This window comes from Capra hircus, chromosome 6, assembly GCF_001704415.2.
Source record: "Capra hircus breed San Clemente chromosome 6, ASM170441v1, whole genome shotgun sequence".
NCBI classification, from domain to species: domain Eukaryota; kingdom Metazoa; phylum Chordata; class Mammalia; order Artiodactyla; family Bovidae; genus Capra; species Capra hircus.
In genome coordinates this window covers 65196448-65217769 of record NC_030813.1, presented here as the reverse complement: position 1 = coordinate 65217769, position 21322 = coordinate 65196448, and the positions used below count along the sequence as shown (strand labels likewise).

General features: G+C 37.3%; 1 protein-coding gene across 1 annotated transcript in view; it reads left to right on the top strand.

The window, feature by feature from the left end:
• GABRG1 (gamma-aminobutyric acid type A receptor gamma1 subunit) overlaps nt 2918-21322 on the top strand; it is an 87200-nt gene continuing 68795 nt past the window's right edge. The window contains exon 1 of the mRNA XM_005681572.3: nt 2918-3199. Coding sequence (XP_005681629.1) covers nt 3096-3199 — 104 coding nt within the window. The 5' untranslated portion in view covers nt 2918-3095. The remainder of the gene's footprint in view (nt 3200-21322) is intronic.

Here is a 21322-nt window from a genome sequence, read left to right as displayed (position 1 = left end):
TGAATAATGGTTATGGCTCAGCCGGTCAAAAGAAGAGCTTCCCAGGTGGTACCAGTGGTAAAGAATTTGTCTGCCAATGTAGGAGACCTAAGAGATGTAGGTTTGATCCCTGGGTTGGGAAGATCCCCTGGAGGCAGGCATGGCAACCCACTCCAGGATTCTTGCCTAGAGAATCCCATCGACAGAGGAGGCTGGCAGGCTGTAGACCATGCGGTTTCAAAAAGTTGGCCTTGACTAAAGCGACTTAACGTGCATGTCAAAGGAAGGAGAAGGGGTATGATGATTTCAATGATAATATTAGGAAATCATCAGCTGCAAGGGAATCAGTCTACTCTTTCTATTTTTATACATAATGCAGGGCTTCTCATCTTTGGTACTATTGACAGTTTGAATGCAATAATTCTTTGCTGTGGGATGGCTCTCTTTTGCATTTTACAACATGTAGTATCAACTCTGGACTCTGCTCACTCAGTGCCAGTAGCTCACTCCTCCCTCCAAGCTGCGACAACTGAAGATGTCTCCAGACACTGATACATGTCTTATGAGGTAAAACTGCCCAGGTTTGGAAACCACGGCCTTAACGGAAGACAGAGTTTTGTCTAGACTCTTCCCTATAGCAGCTTCTGGCCTTCTAATCTAGATGTGTGTAAGACACCTAATCTATTTCTCCATAAGGCTCCTCTATGACACACTACGGTTGGTTTGATGAGCGCTGTTTTCCTTCTTGGCTTTTTTCAGAGCTCGCACTGTGTGTCATTCCCCACTCCCACCACACACACACAACTGATTCAGTAAATCAAATGAGACAGACTGTCAGGGTCAAGACATGGCTGATATACAAAATTAGGTTCTGGAGGGCACGGATCCCTCTAACATAGTTTACAGGGAATTATAATTAACTATGACAGCAGAATAGGATCCTTTTCCCAGAAGACAAATGTTACAAAAAGGAAAAGAAAAATCAAAGGAAGAGACATAGAAATAAAAAGTCACATGACATTGTTTGAAGGAAAGGATTTAAATAAATTTGAAATATTTCAGCCCCAAATTGGCAAAAATGTGTATTTCAGAAAATACAGAAAATTTCCCAGTTTGGAAATTACTCCAGTCCTTTATCTTTTACAACAATAAACAATGTATAGTAGCCTAAGGATATATCCTTCACCTTTCCTCTCCATTAATTTTTTGTAATGGCTCCCAGCATCTTTCAGTTATGCATTAGAACAATAAAAGTAAAATTTTTGATGGGAGAACTTTCAACTACCGTTGTATAAATATATGCAATATCATATTGTCAACTCGATATCATATTGATTATATGCAGAAAACTTACCTAATCTTTGAAAAATGCAGAGTACCTAGACAAATATTTGTTATTCACCACATACTTCTAATAAATTCATTCCTAAGTTTGCTTGCTAACCAGAGCAGTGAATTAGTGTGTGCACCCAATGAAACAGTTAAACAGTTCTGCAAAGTGCATTCTTAATTGGCCAGAAAAACAACTACTACCCAGATTCAAATTGAAATCAACTTTTAACTATATTCAATTCATCTCAAAATTTATTATAATGAAACTTTATTCTTATTCAAATTATTTAGCATGAGGTACCTTGACTAATATGGTTTGATGAAAGAGAATAATGCTTAGTAATTAACAAGTAGAAGAAGAAAAATAAGGAAGTCAACACCTATATTTAGAGAAGACTAAAGAGATGGAGAACCAAAGAGAGAGGAGAAAAGCCCTTGTATTTCACCATCTGTTATTCTGGGCAAGAAAATATCTGTAACCTTGTTACCGCATCCAGTTCCTTTAAGTGATTTCAGAAGCTAGGGTAGCAACAGCTACTCATCCACAAACACTGTTACTTCTACCTTGAACTATATGCTGGGGAGACAAATACTCTAAAGTAACTCCATCAAATTGCAGTTCACCCCTGCATCTGGTCAGTTCCAGGTAGTTGTGAGATGATTAAGGACACAGCCAAAGCCTCCAACCACACGGGTTTTGCGGGAAGCAGCGATCTAGGAGGGGACAGAGGAGGAAGATGGCTGGGCAGAGCGAGCCTGTTTCCACCGCCACCACTGTCAGCCTGTACAGTTGTTCAGGCTGCCAGAGGCTTTCTAGTTGCCATAGCAACTGTTGGGCTCTGCTGCAAACTCAAAGCAGAGCCTCTGAAGTTAGGTACCAAACACTGGAGCTCAACAAACGCAAAGGGGAGAACAAGGATTACACATGTATTCGATCTACAGCTCCTAGGACTAAAATAATCTCTCTAAAATCGGATTTTTGTTTATGTTTTTATAAAATGAGAGAATTCTTGCCTGGTATTGTTCATTACTATCATTTGTTGCCCAGAGCGAGGAGACGGCAAATCCTCTCACTTGTAACTGCAGCTGAAGGGAGGTGGGTAGGAAACGTGATTATCAGGAATGCACCCAGCTGGCTCATTCACTCATACAGTTATATATTTCAACACCTCCCGAGAACATATTTGTGTGGGGCATTATGCCAGGTGCTGGGTCTGCAAAGAAATGAGACACCGCCCCACGCAAAGTAACAACGGTAATTACCAAAATTAGCAGAACCTTCGGGAGCCTGGGGAAAACCAATTAGGCATGGCAAGCTCCCCACGGATCCCTCTTGGAAGACAGATTCAGAATCCAAACGCGGGAGAGGAAAGAGACTCCCGAAATAGAGTCGGTCGGGAAGGCTCGGGGAAAAGAAGGAAGCCGCCTTTCCCTAGGGACGGAAATCTGTCAGAGCCACTCAACTGTTTCTCTGAGGCTGCCAGGGAGAAGAGGTTTGTTTTTCTTTTAGGAAGAAAAGAGCCCTTTTCCCTACTGGGCTCGATTTCTAGTAGGGGAAGCTCCGCCTCCTTGGGCTGTTGATTGGCCCAACTTTTTTTCAGATAATTTCTACCGGCATCCTCTCGGTCTGATTGGCTCGCTTTGCTCAATTCCACTGGGAGTCGCATCCTACCTGGTTGGGAGGTGTACAGCCTTTCCACCTTCTCCTTTCTGTACTCACCAGTCTGCAGCTGAGGTGGGAGGAAAAGTCCTGGCTGGAGAGCTAAGAAGAAAAAGCAATCCCCATGGGTTCTTGGAAAGCTCTTCTCTTCTCCCCTTTTCTTCTGTGGAATCAAAGGAGAGGGGTGAGGTTGATGTTCCTGTTACTGACCGTGCATCTGGGAAACTGGTGAGTAAATTCAAGGACTTTAAACTATTCTCTGGTATCTACCCACTCCTTCCTCGTTTCTCTTTAGAAATCATTCTGGGTTAAATAATTTGCATTTCCCCGGGCACATTTGGGATATTTTACCATCAGTTTATTTATTAGATCTACTTATTTTCTGATAGAATGAAATGAGCCTATGTGTGAAGCACCGAAATTAGCTCAGTTGGTTTTGACTTGAAGCGCAGTGGAAACTAGTGAAGACTCAGTTACTGGAAGTAGGGAGGGGAGGAGAAATGATTTTGTTACTGCATTTAGTGAATGAATGCCACTGTTGAACTTTCTGAATTATTCTTCATTTTAAAGACAAAGTTATTTTAGAAACTTGTTACACAGCATGGAATGTATGATGCTTTTCTATACACTAATACTGCTTTTCCCCTTATCCTTTCTTTTTTGCTATTCGAAAAAAATAAGCAAAGTTTTAGCCAAGAAAGACCATAAATATGGCTAAAAAAATCCATCAGGGTGGCAAGTGTGTTATATTTCTTAGAAATTAATTGTGTATAATTTATTGAGTCAGTTTTGAATGATTTTTATTTTCATTGGATGTGTACAAGTAAATGAAAGTGTTATGTTGATGTGAATCTGGATACGTGTGTGTGTGTGTGTGCATGTGTATGACAAAGGGAAGTGGGGGCAGTGTTTAGAACTCAAGAGTAAAATGCAATCACTACAGAGATGGAAACATGCTTTTATAACTACTTGCATCATTGCTAAAATTTATTATGATGATGATGATTTTTAGCATATAGCCAGAATTTACCACTGGCCCATAGAACAACTGTATTTTCTCTCCAAAAACAGAGAATAAAGTATACTAAGTAATATGAGTCTTGCCAGAATATGTTTGACACTGCTTTTTAAATATTACGGTTTTAGTTTTTCCTTAGAAACTTAAATGTTCTGTATGGGCACAAACATACTACGTAATTAATAACTTCTTATATTTAAGTGTATCGTAATGATTTATTTCTTTGAATATATCATAAAATTATGAAAGATACCTTGGTAGGCCATGTATCAGTGCTCTCCTGCATCTTTATAATATTGCACATGAACCTGTGTTCTCATAAGTATAAATAGATTACCCATTGGTTTTCTAAAATAGCAACCTGTATGCTCCTTTATCACTCCAAGTGCAAGTTTCTTTTGCGACCTAATAGACAAGCTGCTTACTAAAGGGGATATTGTCTTTCTAAAGAGATGTTTGGTTTTAAATATTATATTTTCTTCTTGAGGATATTTGCATTATCCAGATTTCGGAACTCTCTTTCAAGCTGCTCAGAATTAGAGAGTTTTGTTGTGGTGGTGTAGACAGAGATTGGACTCTGGCAGTCTGGAGACATGATTCTATGTGTCAAGAGTCCTTAATCTCTCTGAACACAGTTTCTTCATTTAGGAAATGAAGGAGAGTAGTAGATCATTCATAATTTCTTCAAGTTTTCATATACAACATGTCCAAGATTTGAACTGAAACAAAATAACTCAGTAGTCATGTCACTGGCTTTTCTTAGTAGTTTTCAAGGGGGAAATTTTAATTGGGAATGTCATGTACTTTTTTTGCCATTATGGATAAGTGAGAGAGAGACAAATGTGTTAACAGCTAAAGTAGATGAATTATTTATCACAGTACCAAACAGAATATGAATTTTTCTGGCCAGTGAATAAATACATAGTAAAAAATTAAAGCTATATATTGCTGTTGTAGTTAGCTCTTAGGGTCTCAATGATGAGAATGTATGTATTCACTTTTCAAAGTAGCTACAGTTGTGATGAACTTTTCATCCTTTTAATATTTAGTTGAAGATAATTGATATAGACATGTATAAAACACTTATATTCATATTTTCTTCTTCCTTTTTCCTTTTTTGAGAGACCTTCCTAAAACTAACCACAGATGGTTCTTTCTAAGAATTTTGATGTCTGATGCCAGTTTCTAAATTAAATCTTCAAAGTCACCTATTTTGGAATTTACCAAATTGGAAGCCATTATTTTTTTGTATCTAATCAGAGACGGTAGCTTGTTTCCTCATTAGTTTTCATCAAGAGTATAAAGAAGAGACATTTTATTGATTTTTATATTGCTGAACTATGAAAACCGATCCTGTTGTTGTAGCTAAAACCTGAAGTCACAGTTCCTGTGTTTCATTCTCAGAGAGGCTCTATGGCATCTTGGCAAGTTGGTTAAAATTTCTCAAGCTTGAGCTGTCTTATTTGTAATGTTGAAAACAATCTCATTTTGATCAGACTTTGTAAAATAATTGAAAAAATGGTGTGAAATTTTGGCTGTTCTAAACTAATTTACAGTGAGCTTTGACTAAGAAGTTATATTTTGAGAGAGCTCAAGGAAGAGAACTCATTTTTAAAAACAATTTCTTAAGTCAGCAATCATTTGCCTAAATGATAATATCAAGTATAATTGCTTTTAAAATATATTATTTTCAAATAATTTTAGTGGACATGATAATACATGGTTTTTTTTAGACATTTAGATTTTTGGCTTCATTCTCTAATAAAATATGGGTGCAAACTTACAGACAAAATGACTAATAATGTTCTATAATAATTAAATATTTTAAGAAGAAATGAGAGACAAAATAATTTTGAAGCTAAAATGCAAATTCATAATTAATAAATCCCCTGTTTATAGAGTCTTTCAAGTATACTCTTCTTCCCTTTTATCCCATTATATACTATGAGACACATTTTTGGTTAAGAAACAGAAGGAAATTTCTGATTTTTCATTTAAAAATGAAATAGACAAATCTGGTGTTTTATATTTATATACAGGTGATTAAGATTTATCTAAGAAAATAATAATGATAATAGGGTCCCAAACAAGAGGAGGCAAATCAGCGTGGAAAACTGAAAAAAAAAAAAAATGGCTCTTGAGATATTATCAAAATATAATAAAATGACCACCACAGGTCTCTAGAGATTAATTCACATATATGCATACTGCCAACTGAGAATCCTGGACCTGATCATTAGATATAATTTCTAGTTTCAGCTACACTCCTTCCCACTAGGGTGATTTCATACAAATCTTTGAGGCAGAGTCCTCATTTGTGAAAAGCAGAAATGACATCTATGTTTTTAGCTTGTTTCAGGACCAAGAAAGAAAATTTGTGCAAAGTAATGTCACCTAAATTTTTAACTGAAATGACATACCAGATATTCTCAGAATCACAGTAACTCTAGAATTATTCTAGTTAAAGTCAAGCACAGTAAACTCCTTGAATTATTGTGTATTATTATTAAATATCTTACAGTGAACTGAACTATGAAACTACTTTTCATATTACTAAATCTCTTTTGAATTAGAGATATCATAAAGCCATCAGAAGCGTCCCTGATGGCTGAGATGGTCAAGAATCCACCTGCATTTCAGGAGACTGGGTGGGGAAGAGGTGGGGAAGATACGCTGGAGAATGGAATGGCTATCCACTCCAATATGTTACCTGGAGAATTCAACAGACAGGAACCTGATGGGCTACAGTTCATGGGATCACAAAAAGTTGGACACTACTGAGTGACTAACACTTTCACACTTTTAGTTTTGAATTATGAGAAATATCAGTCTTTCATTCAACAAATATTTACTGAATGCCGGCTATCCGTGGTGAATAAACTAGACATGAGTTCTAACCATATGGACAGTACTTGTGTCCAGAATTTTACATGAGTACTACTTTTATACTCACTGCTAAGGCTGAGATTTATGATATTACTCAAAGGGAAACATCTTGTAGTCAAAATAAGGAAATATACCTTAACTCCAAAGATAAACAGAGAAGTCTAAATTTTTAAGGTTAGAGGGTGCTAATAGAAAATATCACAGTCAAGGCAAGAAAATTAGAACACCGTGAGATTACTCATTGACAATACCAGAAAACCATGGGGGAAATGTCTCCAAAATAAAGACACATGTTCAACCTAGAATGTTATACTTAGTGGAACTACAATCAAGCATGAAGGGAAAATAAAGGTTAGATACTGTTATTCTCCCAAATTTACAGATGGAAAAATCAGGGCGCATCAATTTCTAGGAACTCACTAAAGATGCCAGGTATCTCAGTGGTAAACAATCCTCCTGCAATGCTGGAGGCACAGGATGGATCCTGGGTCTGAAAGATCCCCTGAAGGAGGAAATGGCAACCCACTCCAGTATTCTTGCTTGGGAAATCCCACAGAGAGACAAGCCTGGCTAGCTACAGTCCATGGGTTCACAAAAGAGTTTGACACAACTATGTAGCTAAATTCAGTTCAGTTCAGTTCAGTCGCTTAGTCGTGTCTAACTTTTTGCAACCCATGGACTGCAACACGCCCTGCATCCATTCCCTGTCTATCACCAATTCCCAGAGCTTGCTCAAACTCATGTCCATTGAGTTGGTGATGCCATCCAACCATCTCATCCTCTGTCATCCTCTTCTGCTGCCTGCAATCTTTCCCAGCATCAGAGTCTTTTCCAATGAGTCAGTTCTTTGCATCAGGTGGACAAAACATTGGAGTTTCAGCCTCAGCATCAGTCCTTCCAATGAATACCCAGGACTGATTTCCTTTAGGATTGACTGGTTGGATCTCCTTGCAGTCCAAGTGACTCTCAAACATCTTCTCCAACACCACAGTTCAAAAGCATCAATTCTCCAGTGCTCAGCTTTCTTTCTAATCCAACTCTCACATCCACACATGACTACTGGAAAAACCATAGCTCTGACTAGACAAACCTTTGTTTGAAAAATAATGTCTCTGCTTTTTAATATGCTATCTAGGCTGGTCATAGTTTTTCATCCAAGGAACAAGGGTCTTTTAATTTCATGGCTGCAGTAACCATCTGCAGTGATTTGGGAGCCCCCCTAGATAATACAGAGTAGGCACTAAATAATACATAGAAAGAAAGTGAAAGTCAGTCGTGTAAAACTCTTTTTGGCCCCATGGACTGTATAGTCCATGGAATTCTTCAGGCCAGGATACTGAAGTGGGTAACCTATCCCTTCTCCAGGGGATCTTCCCAACCCAGGGATGAACCCAGGTCTCCCGCATTGCAGGCGGATTCCTTACCAACTGAGTTATCAAGGAAGCCCAAAATAAAACACAGTAGAGCAGCTAAATAAACAACAGCAAAGATCATCTTGCTGATAATGCTGAATCCAAGACTCAGATCCATGTGCTGTCTGCACAGAACCTGCATTTTTAATCACCTTTCCTCTAAGATTACAAATGTCATGTAAATCAAAGTCATTAACATAACTGTGGATGAGGAAAGCAAGGGAGGGAAGGAAAGGATGAGGAAGGGAAAGTAGAGAAAAAGAGAGGAGCAGAGAGAAGAGAAGAGAGGGGAGGAGACACTTGAGTGCAATTGAGAGAAGCGCAGTAGGTATAGGATCCACTGTGTCAGTTCAGTTCAGGTCAGTCGCTCAGTCGTGTCCGACTCTTTGCGACCCCATGAATCGCAGCACGCCAGGTCTCCCTGTCCATCACCGACTCTCGGCGTTCACTCAGACTCATGTCCATCGAGTCGGTGATGCCATCCAGCCATCTCATCCTCTGTCGTCCCCTTTTCCTCCTGCCCCCAATCCCTCAAAGGGGAAGACAGAGGAAGAGATGGCTGGATGGCATCGATGGACGTGAGTTGAGTGAACTCCGGGAGTTGGTGATGGACAGGGAGGCCTGGCGTGCTGCAATTCATGGGGTCGCAAAGGGTTGGACACGACTGAGTGACTGACCTGAACTGAACTGACACAGTGGATAGTGTACTTACTGCGCTTCTCTCAATTGCACTCAAGTGTCTCCTCCCCTCTCTTCTCTTCTACCTGACATGTAATCTAGAATATTATGTGCAGTGCTGGATTAATTATTTTGGGGAAAAAAAAAAAAAAAAAAACTTCAACTGGACTTCTTAATCTAGAAAAAAACCCCACTGGATAAAGAGTTAAAAACGAGAATTTGGAATTCAGGAGACTTGCATTGAGGCATCTTATATTCTTAAGGATGCCAGAGAAAATCATGCTTGAATTTACTATGTATAGATGTTATAAACAGTCCATAACTAAGTAGTGAAAGCTATGTGAAGACAGATTTTCATCCATACAAAAGTCTTCTAACAAAGTAATGAATGCCTTATCACTAGACTTTTAGCAGAAACTTGTTAGCAGGAGATAAAATCTATGATTTTCTTCTATTTTTAAATAGCTCAGGATCTAATTCTATCTGTACTAAAATAGTTTAGCCAACTGAAGCCCCGTGTTTCAGGAAAGAGTCTTAGCTATTAATTCAGTAAACAGTTATTAAACATTAGCATCCATTCAATAATATTTACTCAGTGCCTAATATGTATGAAGCAGAGTCTGGGAACTGGGATACAGTGGTAAGCAAGACATAGTGTTTGCCCTAGTAGTGTTTGTGTACTGTAGACAGGACATATATGTGATAGTATATGTGCATCCAGTGGACTTAAATTCTAGTAGTTAGTGTTGAGATGGCCTGTCAATATAAAAGTAAAGACAGTAAAATACTATAATTCTTCCTCAGAATTCTATATGAGCTATAATGAGGTATAAAGGAGACTGGCATCAGTTGCAACTCTAGGAAAAGACTAATATTCTTAGCTGTCATATACATAAGTTCAGGTCAGTGTTAGTAAAGAATATGCATAGAGAGAGAACATTATATTTTGTGGCCAGAGGTATGGCCTCACATTTTGGTGAGGCTTTTGAAAACTATATTCCCAGGATATTCTTTACTTTGGTCACTGAGTATTTTTCATTAAAATGGCAATGCTTCCCTGACAGCTCAGTTGATAAAGAATCCTCCTGCAATGCAGGAGACCCTGGTTCCGTTCCTGGGTGGGGAAGATCCGCTGGAGAAGGGATAGGCTACCCACTCCAGTTTTCTCAGGCTTCCTTTGTGGCTCAGCTGGTAAAGAATCTGCCTGCAATATGGGAGACCTGGGTTCGATCCCTGGGTAGGGAAGATCCCCTGGAAAAGGGAAGGGCTACCCACTCCAGTATTCTGGCCTGGAGAATTCCATGATAGTCCATGGGGTCACAAAGAGCTGGACACAACTGAGTGACTTTCACTTTCTAACATCCTGTTAAAATCTATATAATTTAGTGAAGTAGTAAATTTCTGAACTGTAGGAATCCTTTTCTCTTAAATACAATCCATTTGGAGATTTAACATTTCTCCTTACTTTTGACAAATATTTTGAGTAACACAGGGATATAGAAAGAAAGTTAACATAGACCCTGAACTTCAACCTGTAGGTGGATGGGCATATCAGAAGGCTTATGATTAGAAAATAGTAGGTTTAATATAAAATTTTAACACTGTTATAATCAGGGTATGATTCGGTTCACTACTTAACTATAAGACTATTAGAATCAAGGGTTCTGGAAAACAAGTTAATCTTTGGGTATGTTACTAGGACCATGATTCGTGCTTGCAGAATTTGAGAACTGCTTTAATAAAGGCACGTCATTCACCTCTCAGTCATCCTGCTATTGCTGCTGCTAAGTCGCTTCAGTCGTGTCCAATTCTTTGCGACCCCATGGACTGCAACGCACCAGGCTCCTCTGTTCATGGGATTTTCCAGGCAAGAGTACTGGAGTGGGATGCCATTGCCTTCTCCGTCAGTCATCCTAGATGTGTATAACTATCAGAATAATTTTCCAACACATGTAGTAGAGGGTTTTGAGCAAGGATTACTTTTCTACTAAAGAGCCATATTGACTGAAACAAGGTATCTCTACTGGTTAGATTAAATTTAAGTTTTAGTAAGACATCTGTGTTTTTTAAACTGATTTCTTACTCTGCAGGTGACTTCTGAGTGTGCATTTGTTCCTGTCATTTCCTTAGTAACAATTCTTTCTGAAAACCTTCAGATTGTCATAACTGTAGGTGACGAGAATGTTTTGCTGTTCCTGTTATACTCATTTGTATTCTCTCCCTTTTAAAGTGAAAGTTCTGAGAAGATAACTTACGTTAGTGAAAATATTTTACCGCTTACTTTATGATCTTAAGACATAGGAAAACGTATACCTTTTTGCATTCAGAAGAACCAATTCCCATTTATTTCTTCCATTTAAAGATCTTTTCATATCTTTTATAATTTAATAACCCTCAATATTATGCCTCAATTTTGCAAAAATTTTAGCAACCTTATATAATTTATCTGAGCATCAAAGCCTTAGAGAATGTGAATGTCATGAAGAGTTATATTGTTTCTAAGTCTAATTTATGTTGTGTTGTGTTCTATGAATATAAAGTGATATAATGACAAATTTGGTGTTCATTTTAATATACTTTCAACCCAGCAGTAATTTTTTAATAGACTGAAGAAAATTATGGTTTATTTTCCTTCCTCAAAAAAATATTCATGTGGAAACAGGCTCAAAAAACATTTATAATCCCTCCTAAATATTATTCTTTGGAATCATGGTTCACAATTTTATAAACTCGGTTTCAAGAAAATAGAATTGGTGTGTCAAACAAAGTAATTAGAAATCCAAAAATTTGCATAAAACATTGTTTTATTATTAGCATTTTTGGATCAGTCACTAAACCATGAGAATTTCATAACTATGAGCAAAGATGTTAAGAAAAAATAAGCTGCTTTATTTTGTACTTTTCTCATTTTGTTCTCTTTCTAAATATGTCACTTCACTAATTAATTTTTAAAAATATATTCTGATATGAGTCTTTCCCCTTTCTTATTAAATATTATAACTCTACATTCCTATTTCTAGTCTAATCACATCAAACTATGTTCTACTAGATTTAGGAATTTGTCATACTTCTTTTTGAAACTAAGAATGAAGCACTGTGTGCCCAAGCAATCTCTATGGTCATTAATTTCTTAACCTTAATGTAATTTGATGGATTCTATATATTCTACTTTATCAAGAAAGTCACATAAAGTTCACAGTGGATGAAAATATATTTTATTTTTTCTTCTAGACTAATATTTCATGTCTCAAATTGTAGAATCATTAATATTTAATCCACTTTCTCTGTGGACATAAAATGTTTTAAGCTTTTTACCACAAATAATTAGAATTTATTTTTCTTTATTTTCTTAAATAATTTAAATAATCTCTTAGTGATATACATATATGTTGTTGCTGCTGCTGCTGCTACGTCACTTCACTCGTGTCCGACTCTGCGACCCCATAGATAGCAGCCCACCAGGCTCCTCTGTCCCTGGTATTTTCCAGGCAAGAATACTGCAGTGGGCTACCATTTCCTTCTCCTATATGTTGTTGAAGTCATGGAAAAAATAAAACTTTTTTCCCTAGAGTCATAATGTTTTTGACCATGTACTGTTAATAATAATAGAATAAAACTTATTACATTTCTACTCAAAATTACTTAGCCATTTGAAGCCTATACTTCCAGATTTTTCTGTAAGTTTAAACAAGTATGTGTATACACATTTGTGTGTACAGTTTTTGTACAAATGAAATCTAACACTTGTTTTTGTCATGCAACTAATATCAAAGGTATTCTTCTAGATTTATATATATATATACTTAGTTGTTGTTCAGATGCCCAGTCATATCTGAATTTTTGCAGCCCCATGGATTGCAGCATGCCAGTCCTCCCTGTCCCTCAGTATCTCCCCAAATTTGCCCAAATTCATATCCATCCAGTCATCTCATCCTCTGATACTGTCTTCTCCATATGTCCTCAATCTTTCCCAGCATCAGGAACTTTTCCAATGGGTCAGATGTTCGCATCAAATGACCAAAATACTGGAATTTCATCTTCAGCATCAGTCCTTCCAATGAGTATTCAAGGTTGATTTCCCTTAAGATTGACTGATTTGATCTCCTTGCTGTCAAAGGGACTCTCAGGAGTCTTCTCCAGCACCATAGTTCAAAGGCATCAATTTTTCATTGCTCTGCCTTCTTTACTGTCCAGCTTTCACGATCATACACTGAGAAGACCACAGCCTTGACTACAGCCTTTGTCTTTGTCGGCAGAGTAATGTCTCTGCTTTTCAACACACTCTCTAGGTTTGTCATAGCTTTCCTGCCAAGAAGAAAATGTCTTCTGATTTCATGGCTGAAGTCACCATTCACAGTGATTTTAGAGCCCAGGAAGAGGAAATCTGTCACTACTTCCAACTTTTCCCCCTCTATTTGCCATGAAGTAAGAGACAGCTGCTCCTTGGAAGGAAAGTTATGACCAACTTAGATAGCATATTAAAACATAGAGACATTACTTTGCCAACAAAGGTCTGTCTAGTCAAAGCTATGGTTTTTCCAGTAGTCATGTATGGATGTGAGAGTTGGACTGTGAAGAAAGCTGAGCACTGAAGAATTGATGCTTTTGAACTATAGTGTTGGAGAAGACTCTTGAAAGTCCCTTGGACTGCAAGGAGATCCAACCAGTCCATCCTAAAGGATATCAGTACTGGGTATTCACTGGAAGGACTGATGCTGAAACTGAAACTCCAATACTTTGGCCACATCATGTGAAGACTTGACTCATTGGAAAAGACCCTGATGCTTGGAGGGATTGGGGGCAGGAGGAGAAGGGGGCAACAGAGGATGAGATGGCTGGATGGCATCACCGACTCGATGGACATGAGTCTGAGTGAACTCCGCAAGTTGGTGATGGACAGGGAGGCCTGGTGTGCTGTGATTCATGGGGTCGCAAAGGGTCAGACATGACTGAGTGACTGAACTGAACTGAACTGAACTGAATGGGGCCAGATGCTGTATTCTTAGTTTTTTTAATATTTAGTTTTAAGCCAGCTCTTTTGCTCTCCTCCTTCACCTTCATCAAGAGGCTTTTTAGTTCCTTTTCACTGTTTATGGACTAACAGAATAAATTATGAAACTTATGTAATATAGACTACCACATCATCATTAAAAGGAGGAACTAAGTATCTCAGTTCAGTTCAGTTGCTCAGTCGTGTCCCAAATTTTTGTGACCCTGTGGACTGTAGCACCCCAGGTTTCCTGTCCAGCACCAACTCCTGGAGCTTCCTCAAACTCATGTCCATCAAATCGGTGATGCCATCCAGCCATCTCATCCTTTGTCATCCCCTTTTCCTCCTGTCTTCAATCTTTCCCAGCTTCAGAGTCTTTTCCAATGAATCAGTTCTTTGCATCAGGTGGCCAAAGTGTTGGAGTTTCAGCTTTACCATCAGTCCTTCCAATGACTATTTAGGACTGATTTCTTTTAGGATTGACTGGTTTGATCTCTTGCAGTCCAAGAGACTCTCAAGAGTCTTCTCCAATACCACAGTTCAAAAGCATCAATTCTTTGGCATTCAGCTTTCGTTTTAGTCCAACTCTCACATCCATACATGACCACTGGAAAACCATAACTTTGGCTATACAGACCTTTGTTGGCAAAGTAATGTCTCTGCATTTTAATATGCTGTCCAGGCTGGTCATAGTTTTTCTTCCCAGGAACATATTTTTTTGTGTTCATATATACACATGTGCTTGCATGTGTGTTGTCACTTTAGTCATGTTTGACTCTGTGCAGCCAATCCTATGCACTATAGCCTGCACAGGCTCCTCCGTCCATGGGATTCTCATGTTTTAATTTTACTACTTCATTGGTGTTTCCAAGCTACCCAATTTGTTCTATTAGAGTAATTTATTCTATTTATGGCATCATCAACTCAATGGACATGAGTTTGAGGAAACTCCAGGAGATAGTGAAGGATGGGGAAGCCTGGTGTGCTTCAGTCCATGCGGTCACAAAGAGTCCAACATGACTGAGTGACTGAACACAAATGGTTATAAAAATGCCATTTATCTATATTATGTACTATATTATGAATGTACTGCTACCAAAACTTTGAATGTTTTTTCCAGTGTTATGGCTAAAATTCGCCATATTGTAAACTTATTTTCCATTGCTACCAGTAAATAATGGCATAATTTCATATATTTATTAGTCTTCTTTTCCCTCTGAAATTCCTGTACAAATTATGTTGTAAATATCTTTGTTTTTATTATTTGCTCTATAGTTTTTATCTGAATTCTGTCTAATGTCCTCCATAATTTATTTTTTTTGTCAGTTTTTTTTACTCTCCTGGTTTGACAACATGTTGTGTATAAGGAACTCCTTACCCTAAAAAGTTAGAAAATAAATATTTTTTATATTTTCTTTAATTTTTTATACTTTATTATATTTTGATCTTTAGTATGCATGCTGAATCGCTTCAGTTGCTTCTGACTCTTTGTGACCCCATGGACTAAAGTCCTCCAGGCCCCTATGTCTATGGGATTTCCCAGGCAAGAGTACTGGAATGGGTTGCCATTTCCTTCCACAGGGATCTTCCAGATCCAGGGATCTAACCACATCCCGTTTCTTCTGCATTGGCAGGCGGGTTCTTTACCACTAGCCCCACCTGGGTATATTAGTAATTTATTATGTAAGTGGTAATTTATTTTTTCTAAATGTTTTAACAGGAGTTTACTGAATTATTCATGTTCTCATTTCTAAGCTGACTAGTCACATTTATCATATATTGAATTTCTGGACACTTGGTATATCACTTTGAATGTTTGATATCATTCTCACTGATTTCTTTGTGTTACCACAATTTGGTTTTAATTTCAGTAACTTTATTTTTCTCTTTATTCTGTCAAGGCAAATTTTATCTCACAATCTATTTTTCAAAAATTTCTTGTAATCCTCATATTGAGGATTAACTACAGTATAATGATTTTAACATTTTACATAGGAATCTTTCTTTTTGTTAACTTATTTTTAATTGAAGTCTAATTGCTTACAATATTGGTTTAGTTTCTGCAATACATCTACAAAACGTTTAAAATACAGATTTCTTAGATTTATAAACTAGTTTGAGAATTATATATTAATATGACAGTTTTATAGCCAAAATATTTACTTTGCATTTATTTTTTTCTATTCTTACATGCTTCAGTTAGTTTTTTAGTTTCCTCATAAGATGTACACCTTTTCTGCTATATTTTTTGTAACTGTTTTTTAGATTGTTTTGCATTGTTTTTTCTGATGTTTATGATAGATTAGTACTAGGATGAGAAAGCTACTGTGTTTTTAAAATTAATTTTATATTAGGTAAAAATTACAATAATTTATGCAGGTCAAGAAGCAACAGTTAGAACTGGACATGGAACCACAGACTGTTTCCAAATAAGGAAAGGAGTACATCAGGTTGTATATTGTCACCCTGCTTATTTAACATACATGCAGAGTACATCATGTGAAATGCCAGCCTGGAAAAAGCATAAGCTGGAATCAAGATTTCTGGGAGAAATATCAATAACCTCAGATATTCAGATGACACCCTTAGAAGAAGAACTAAAGAGCCTCTTGATAACAGTGAAAGAGGAGAGTGAAAAGGTTGGCTTAAAACTCAACATTCAGAAAACTAAGATCATACCATCCAGTACCATCACTTCATGGCAAATAGATGGGGAAACAGTGGAAATGGTGACAGACTTTATTTCTGGGGGCTCCAAAATCACTGCAAATGGTGACTGCAGCCATGAAATTAAAAGATGCTTGCTTCTTGGAAGCAAAGCTATGACCAACCTAGACAGCATATTAAAAAGCAGAGACATTTTTCATTGCTTTACGAACAAAGGTCCGTCTAGTCAAAGCTATGATTTTTCCCAGTAGCCATGTATGGATGCGAAAATTGGACTGTAAAGAAAGCTGAGCAGCAAAGTATTGATGCTTTTGAACTGTGGTGTTGCAGAAGACGTTTGAGAGTCCCTTAGACTGCAAGGAGATCCAACCAGTCCATCCTAAAGGAAATCAGTCCTAAATATTTATTGGAAGGACTGATGCTGAACCTGAAACTCCAATACTTTGGACTCCTGATGCAAAGAACCGACTCATTGGAAAAGACCCTGATGCTGGGAAAGATTGAAGGCAGGCAGAGAAGGGGACAACAGAGGATGAAATGGTTGAATGGCATCACCGACATGGTAGACATGAGTTTGAGTAAGATCTGGGAGTTGGTGATAGACTGGGAAGCCTGGTGTGCTGCAGTCCATGGGGTCGCAAAGTGTCAGACATGACTGAGTGACTGTACTGAACTGAACAATAATGAATTCTCTGATTAAGGCCAATATTTACAGTTCTTACTTGTTTATTTTCTTTATTCACTATAATTTTGCCTATGAACATCAAGATGATTTCCAATATTCTTTACATTATTATTCATTTATTTAGTGAATTTTCTTTATTGTGCACATTATATGTCAGGCTAAGCAACAGTGTTTTCATATTGAAAATATTAGCCTCAGTTTTCAAGGAGCTTATAGAGCACCATAAACAAAGTAGTTGAATAAGATACAGTGTGATTAATTTATGTTAGAGTTAAGCACTGAATAGACTGGAAGCATAGGGTGGAATACACTTGCTTAATACTCTAGGCATGCTTCCCTTCTCCCTTCTCAGATTTCCAAAGCATTCCTCTCTAGTGCCTTAAGTGATGGTTCCCAGATTCATTTGTGCTTATCATTTAATCACAGAATTGAGTGGACTGTCATTTCACCTCAGAAGGTTCAAATCTGTAACATTATTATCTATCACTCTTACTTATTTTGCTTCCCTACCAACATTTATGAACAATGAAAATGATTCAGCACCACTACCCTAAAAAGGACCCTATACTAAAGAAATAAGTGGTGAGAATATAAAGGCAAAAAGAAGAAAAATAATTGAATTTTTAAAATTTTATTTTCTCTTTTAAATCTAAAATCAGTGCCTATAAATTCTCTTTAAAAGTTAGCTCCTGTAGGCTTTGACTTTAAGATATAGTCTACTTAGAAGCATTAAAACATTATATTTCTTCCCTGGAATCTGTCAGTTGACTTATGGAAATGTATCTGATGTTTATAAAAAAACACTAATTTGTCATGAGCAACGGTTCACTGATGAGGCCTGGCTTTTGAGTTTCACCTGTACTGTCTTAACAGATTAATGAAAGGGTCTTCCCCAGGTGTCAGAACAAGGACACCTGCATTGAAGTCAACCTTATATGAACTATATACAGGGTGACTGTACAATTTATAATTCAAATTAGGCTTTTTGTGAGTGAGAGAGGGTACTATTTATAATTATTCTAGGGCAACAGGTGTAAATCAAGATTGTCTTGGGCAAATCTTGATGAATGTTTACCCTATTTATGAAAAATTGTATTGATTGATTGACTTGTTATATATTTATATATATATATATATTTATATATATATATTATATATATATATATATATATATATATATATATATATTGGAGAAGGCAATGGCACCCCACTCCAGTACTCTTGCCTGGAAAAATCCCATAGATGGAGGAGCCTGGTGGGGTGCAGTCCATGGGGTCGCTAAGAGTTGGACACGACTAAGCGACTTCACTTCACTTTCATGTACTGGAGAAGGAAATGGCAACCCACTCCATTGTTCTTACCTGGAGAATCCCAGGGACGGGGGAGCCTGGTGGGCTGCCGTCTGTGGGGTCGCATAGAGTTGGACACGACTGAAGCAACTTAGCAGTAGCAGAATTCATCTCTACTGCTAGAAATACATATATATATATATATAGTATATATATATATATACACATATATGTGTATATATATATGTATTTCTAGCAGTAGAGATGAATTCTTTCATGATTATATGCATTAGCATATCTTGTCTAGACTCTAAGTTATCATAAATTTAAACTTTTACTTATTGTATTAGGAAGAATAATATACTCAAATTATTTTTACATCGAATAATTTACTATATATTTACTATAATCAGACTTGTAGTAAAATAGCTTAGTAAGACATAAATACAGACTGATTCTTTACCAGCTGAACGACAAGGAAGCCCAAAAATACTGGAGTGGGTAGCCTATCCCTTCTCAGTGGATCTTCCCAATCCAGGAATTGAAACAGGGTCTCCTGCATTGCAGGTGGATTCTTTACCAACTGGGCCGTCAGGGAAGCCCAATATTGAAGCAGGTAACTCACAAAACTTTCTTTAGTGACTGGTCACAAGGATCAATTAAGGAACATGAGAAGCAAAAGCCTCAGAGAAGCAGATGCCAAGATGGGATTAGACATGTAAAAGTTTTTTGTGAGAAATGCCCAGCAGGGTAAAGGAGAGGAAGTGGAAGTAAGCAGAGAGAGCCTTCAGATAATAATGGAGATCTGACCCCTATGAAAGTATAGGGCAAAGATGTTTGATTCAAAATAGTCTCAGAATAGAGTGCCCTTTCAACAGGCTTTAGTCAGGCCTTCTGGATTCATCCAACCAAATTTGCCCTGTAGAGAGGTCCCTCGTCCTGCAGGAATGGGTCTGTACTACCATTGCCACAGTGTGGAGTTATTGCCTGAAAGCTGCCTGGGGGAGCTTGGATCTGGTGCAGACATAGTGCTGGTCCAGAGAACTGACACCTGGGCTGTCAGTAAACCATATTCCCAACCCAGGAGAGCCGAGTGGCAACTTTTTAGGGCTGCCATATTCATTTTTGTGGCAGAGTATAAAGCTCTACTTCTCTCCGTAAAAGTCTCTATTTAATTATTTAATTTTTATGATTAGAAATTTATTTCAGGGCATTATCTAGTATATAGGAAGAGGCAGTTCATTTTTAGGTAGGTATTAATGTCAAATAAACTGCTTTTCATGTGTTTATATTACAAAATTATAGCAGAAAAAATTAAATTTTTTATAGCTCCATGACTGTAGAACACTTAATGTATTCATTATGCTACTTTCTTGTTAAATATTTTAGCTATTTTATACCTAGGGTTTGATAAAAGCAAATTATTATGTGTTACTTTGCATATAAGATTCAATTATGAAAATAATTTTATATTTTTACGAGACACTTCACAATCACCAATTGAATGGATAAATCCATTAGACGCTATAGGCAAATAATAATTTACTAAACATGATCTTACTGTTTAAAGTTTGTGCTACTATACATGACACTGTGATAAGCATCTTTGTATATAATGGTTTTCTGTGTTGTTTGAATGTGCTGTGCTTAGTTGCTCAGTCATGTCTGACTGTTTGAGACACCATGGACTGTAACCTCCCAAGCTCCTCTGTCCATGGGGATTCTCCAGGCAAGAATACTGGAGTGGGTTGCCATGCTCTCCTCCAGGGGATCTTCTCGACCCAGGGATTGAACCTAGATCTCTCGTGTTACAGGTGGATTTTTACTGTCTGAGCCACAGGGAAGCCCAAGAATACTGGAGTGCATTGCAGGCGGATTCTTTACCAACTGAGCTACCACAGAAGCCTGATTTTTTGAATAATTATCTCCTTTAATAGAAAATAATGTCATCTAGGGGTTTCTCTGGTGGATCAGTGGTAAAGAATCTTCCTGCCAATGTGGGAGACTCGGGTTCAATCCCTGGGTTTGGAAGATCCCCTGGAGGAGGAAATGGCAACCCACTCTGGTATTCTTGCCTTGAAAATCTCATGGACAGAGAAGCCTGGTGGGCTAGAGTCCATGGGGTTCCAAAAAATTGGACACGACTTAGTGACTAAAGAATAGCAACAACAAGATCATTTAGATCAGGAATATAGTTTTATTTGTCTTTATGTTTTCTGTAGTTAACATATGTGTAGCACTTGTTATTTCTGCTATAAATGAATGAAAGCATTGGATTGAAGATTAAGCATATCTGTTAGAAAATCTTTTTCATCAGGGAGTGTGTGTGATTCCTTGAAATTATCATTCTAACTTCTCAGAACTCAAGGCAGAGACTAAGCATCCTACACATGCACAGTCCAAATGCACTTGCTAACTATTTACCACAAGTGTTGTGTTCTTATAAATTAGAAGACTCAAAATTCAACCACACTGGATTGTTTAATAATGATAAAATATCATGGAAACTTCAAAGAGAAAGTGAGTCTTCAAGCTAAATCAATCTTGTTTCAAATTCTGCCTCTATTGTTTAGTAGGGTGGCTCCTGGAAATTCTGTATATCTATTTTTTCTCATTTGTAAAATAGGAATAGTAATATGTATTTAATAGGATTACTCTGTATTAAGTAACATAACTTAATATGGAAGAAACCTTGCACACAGTTCTGAAAACATAATAGGAACATA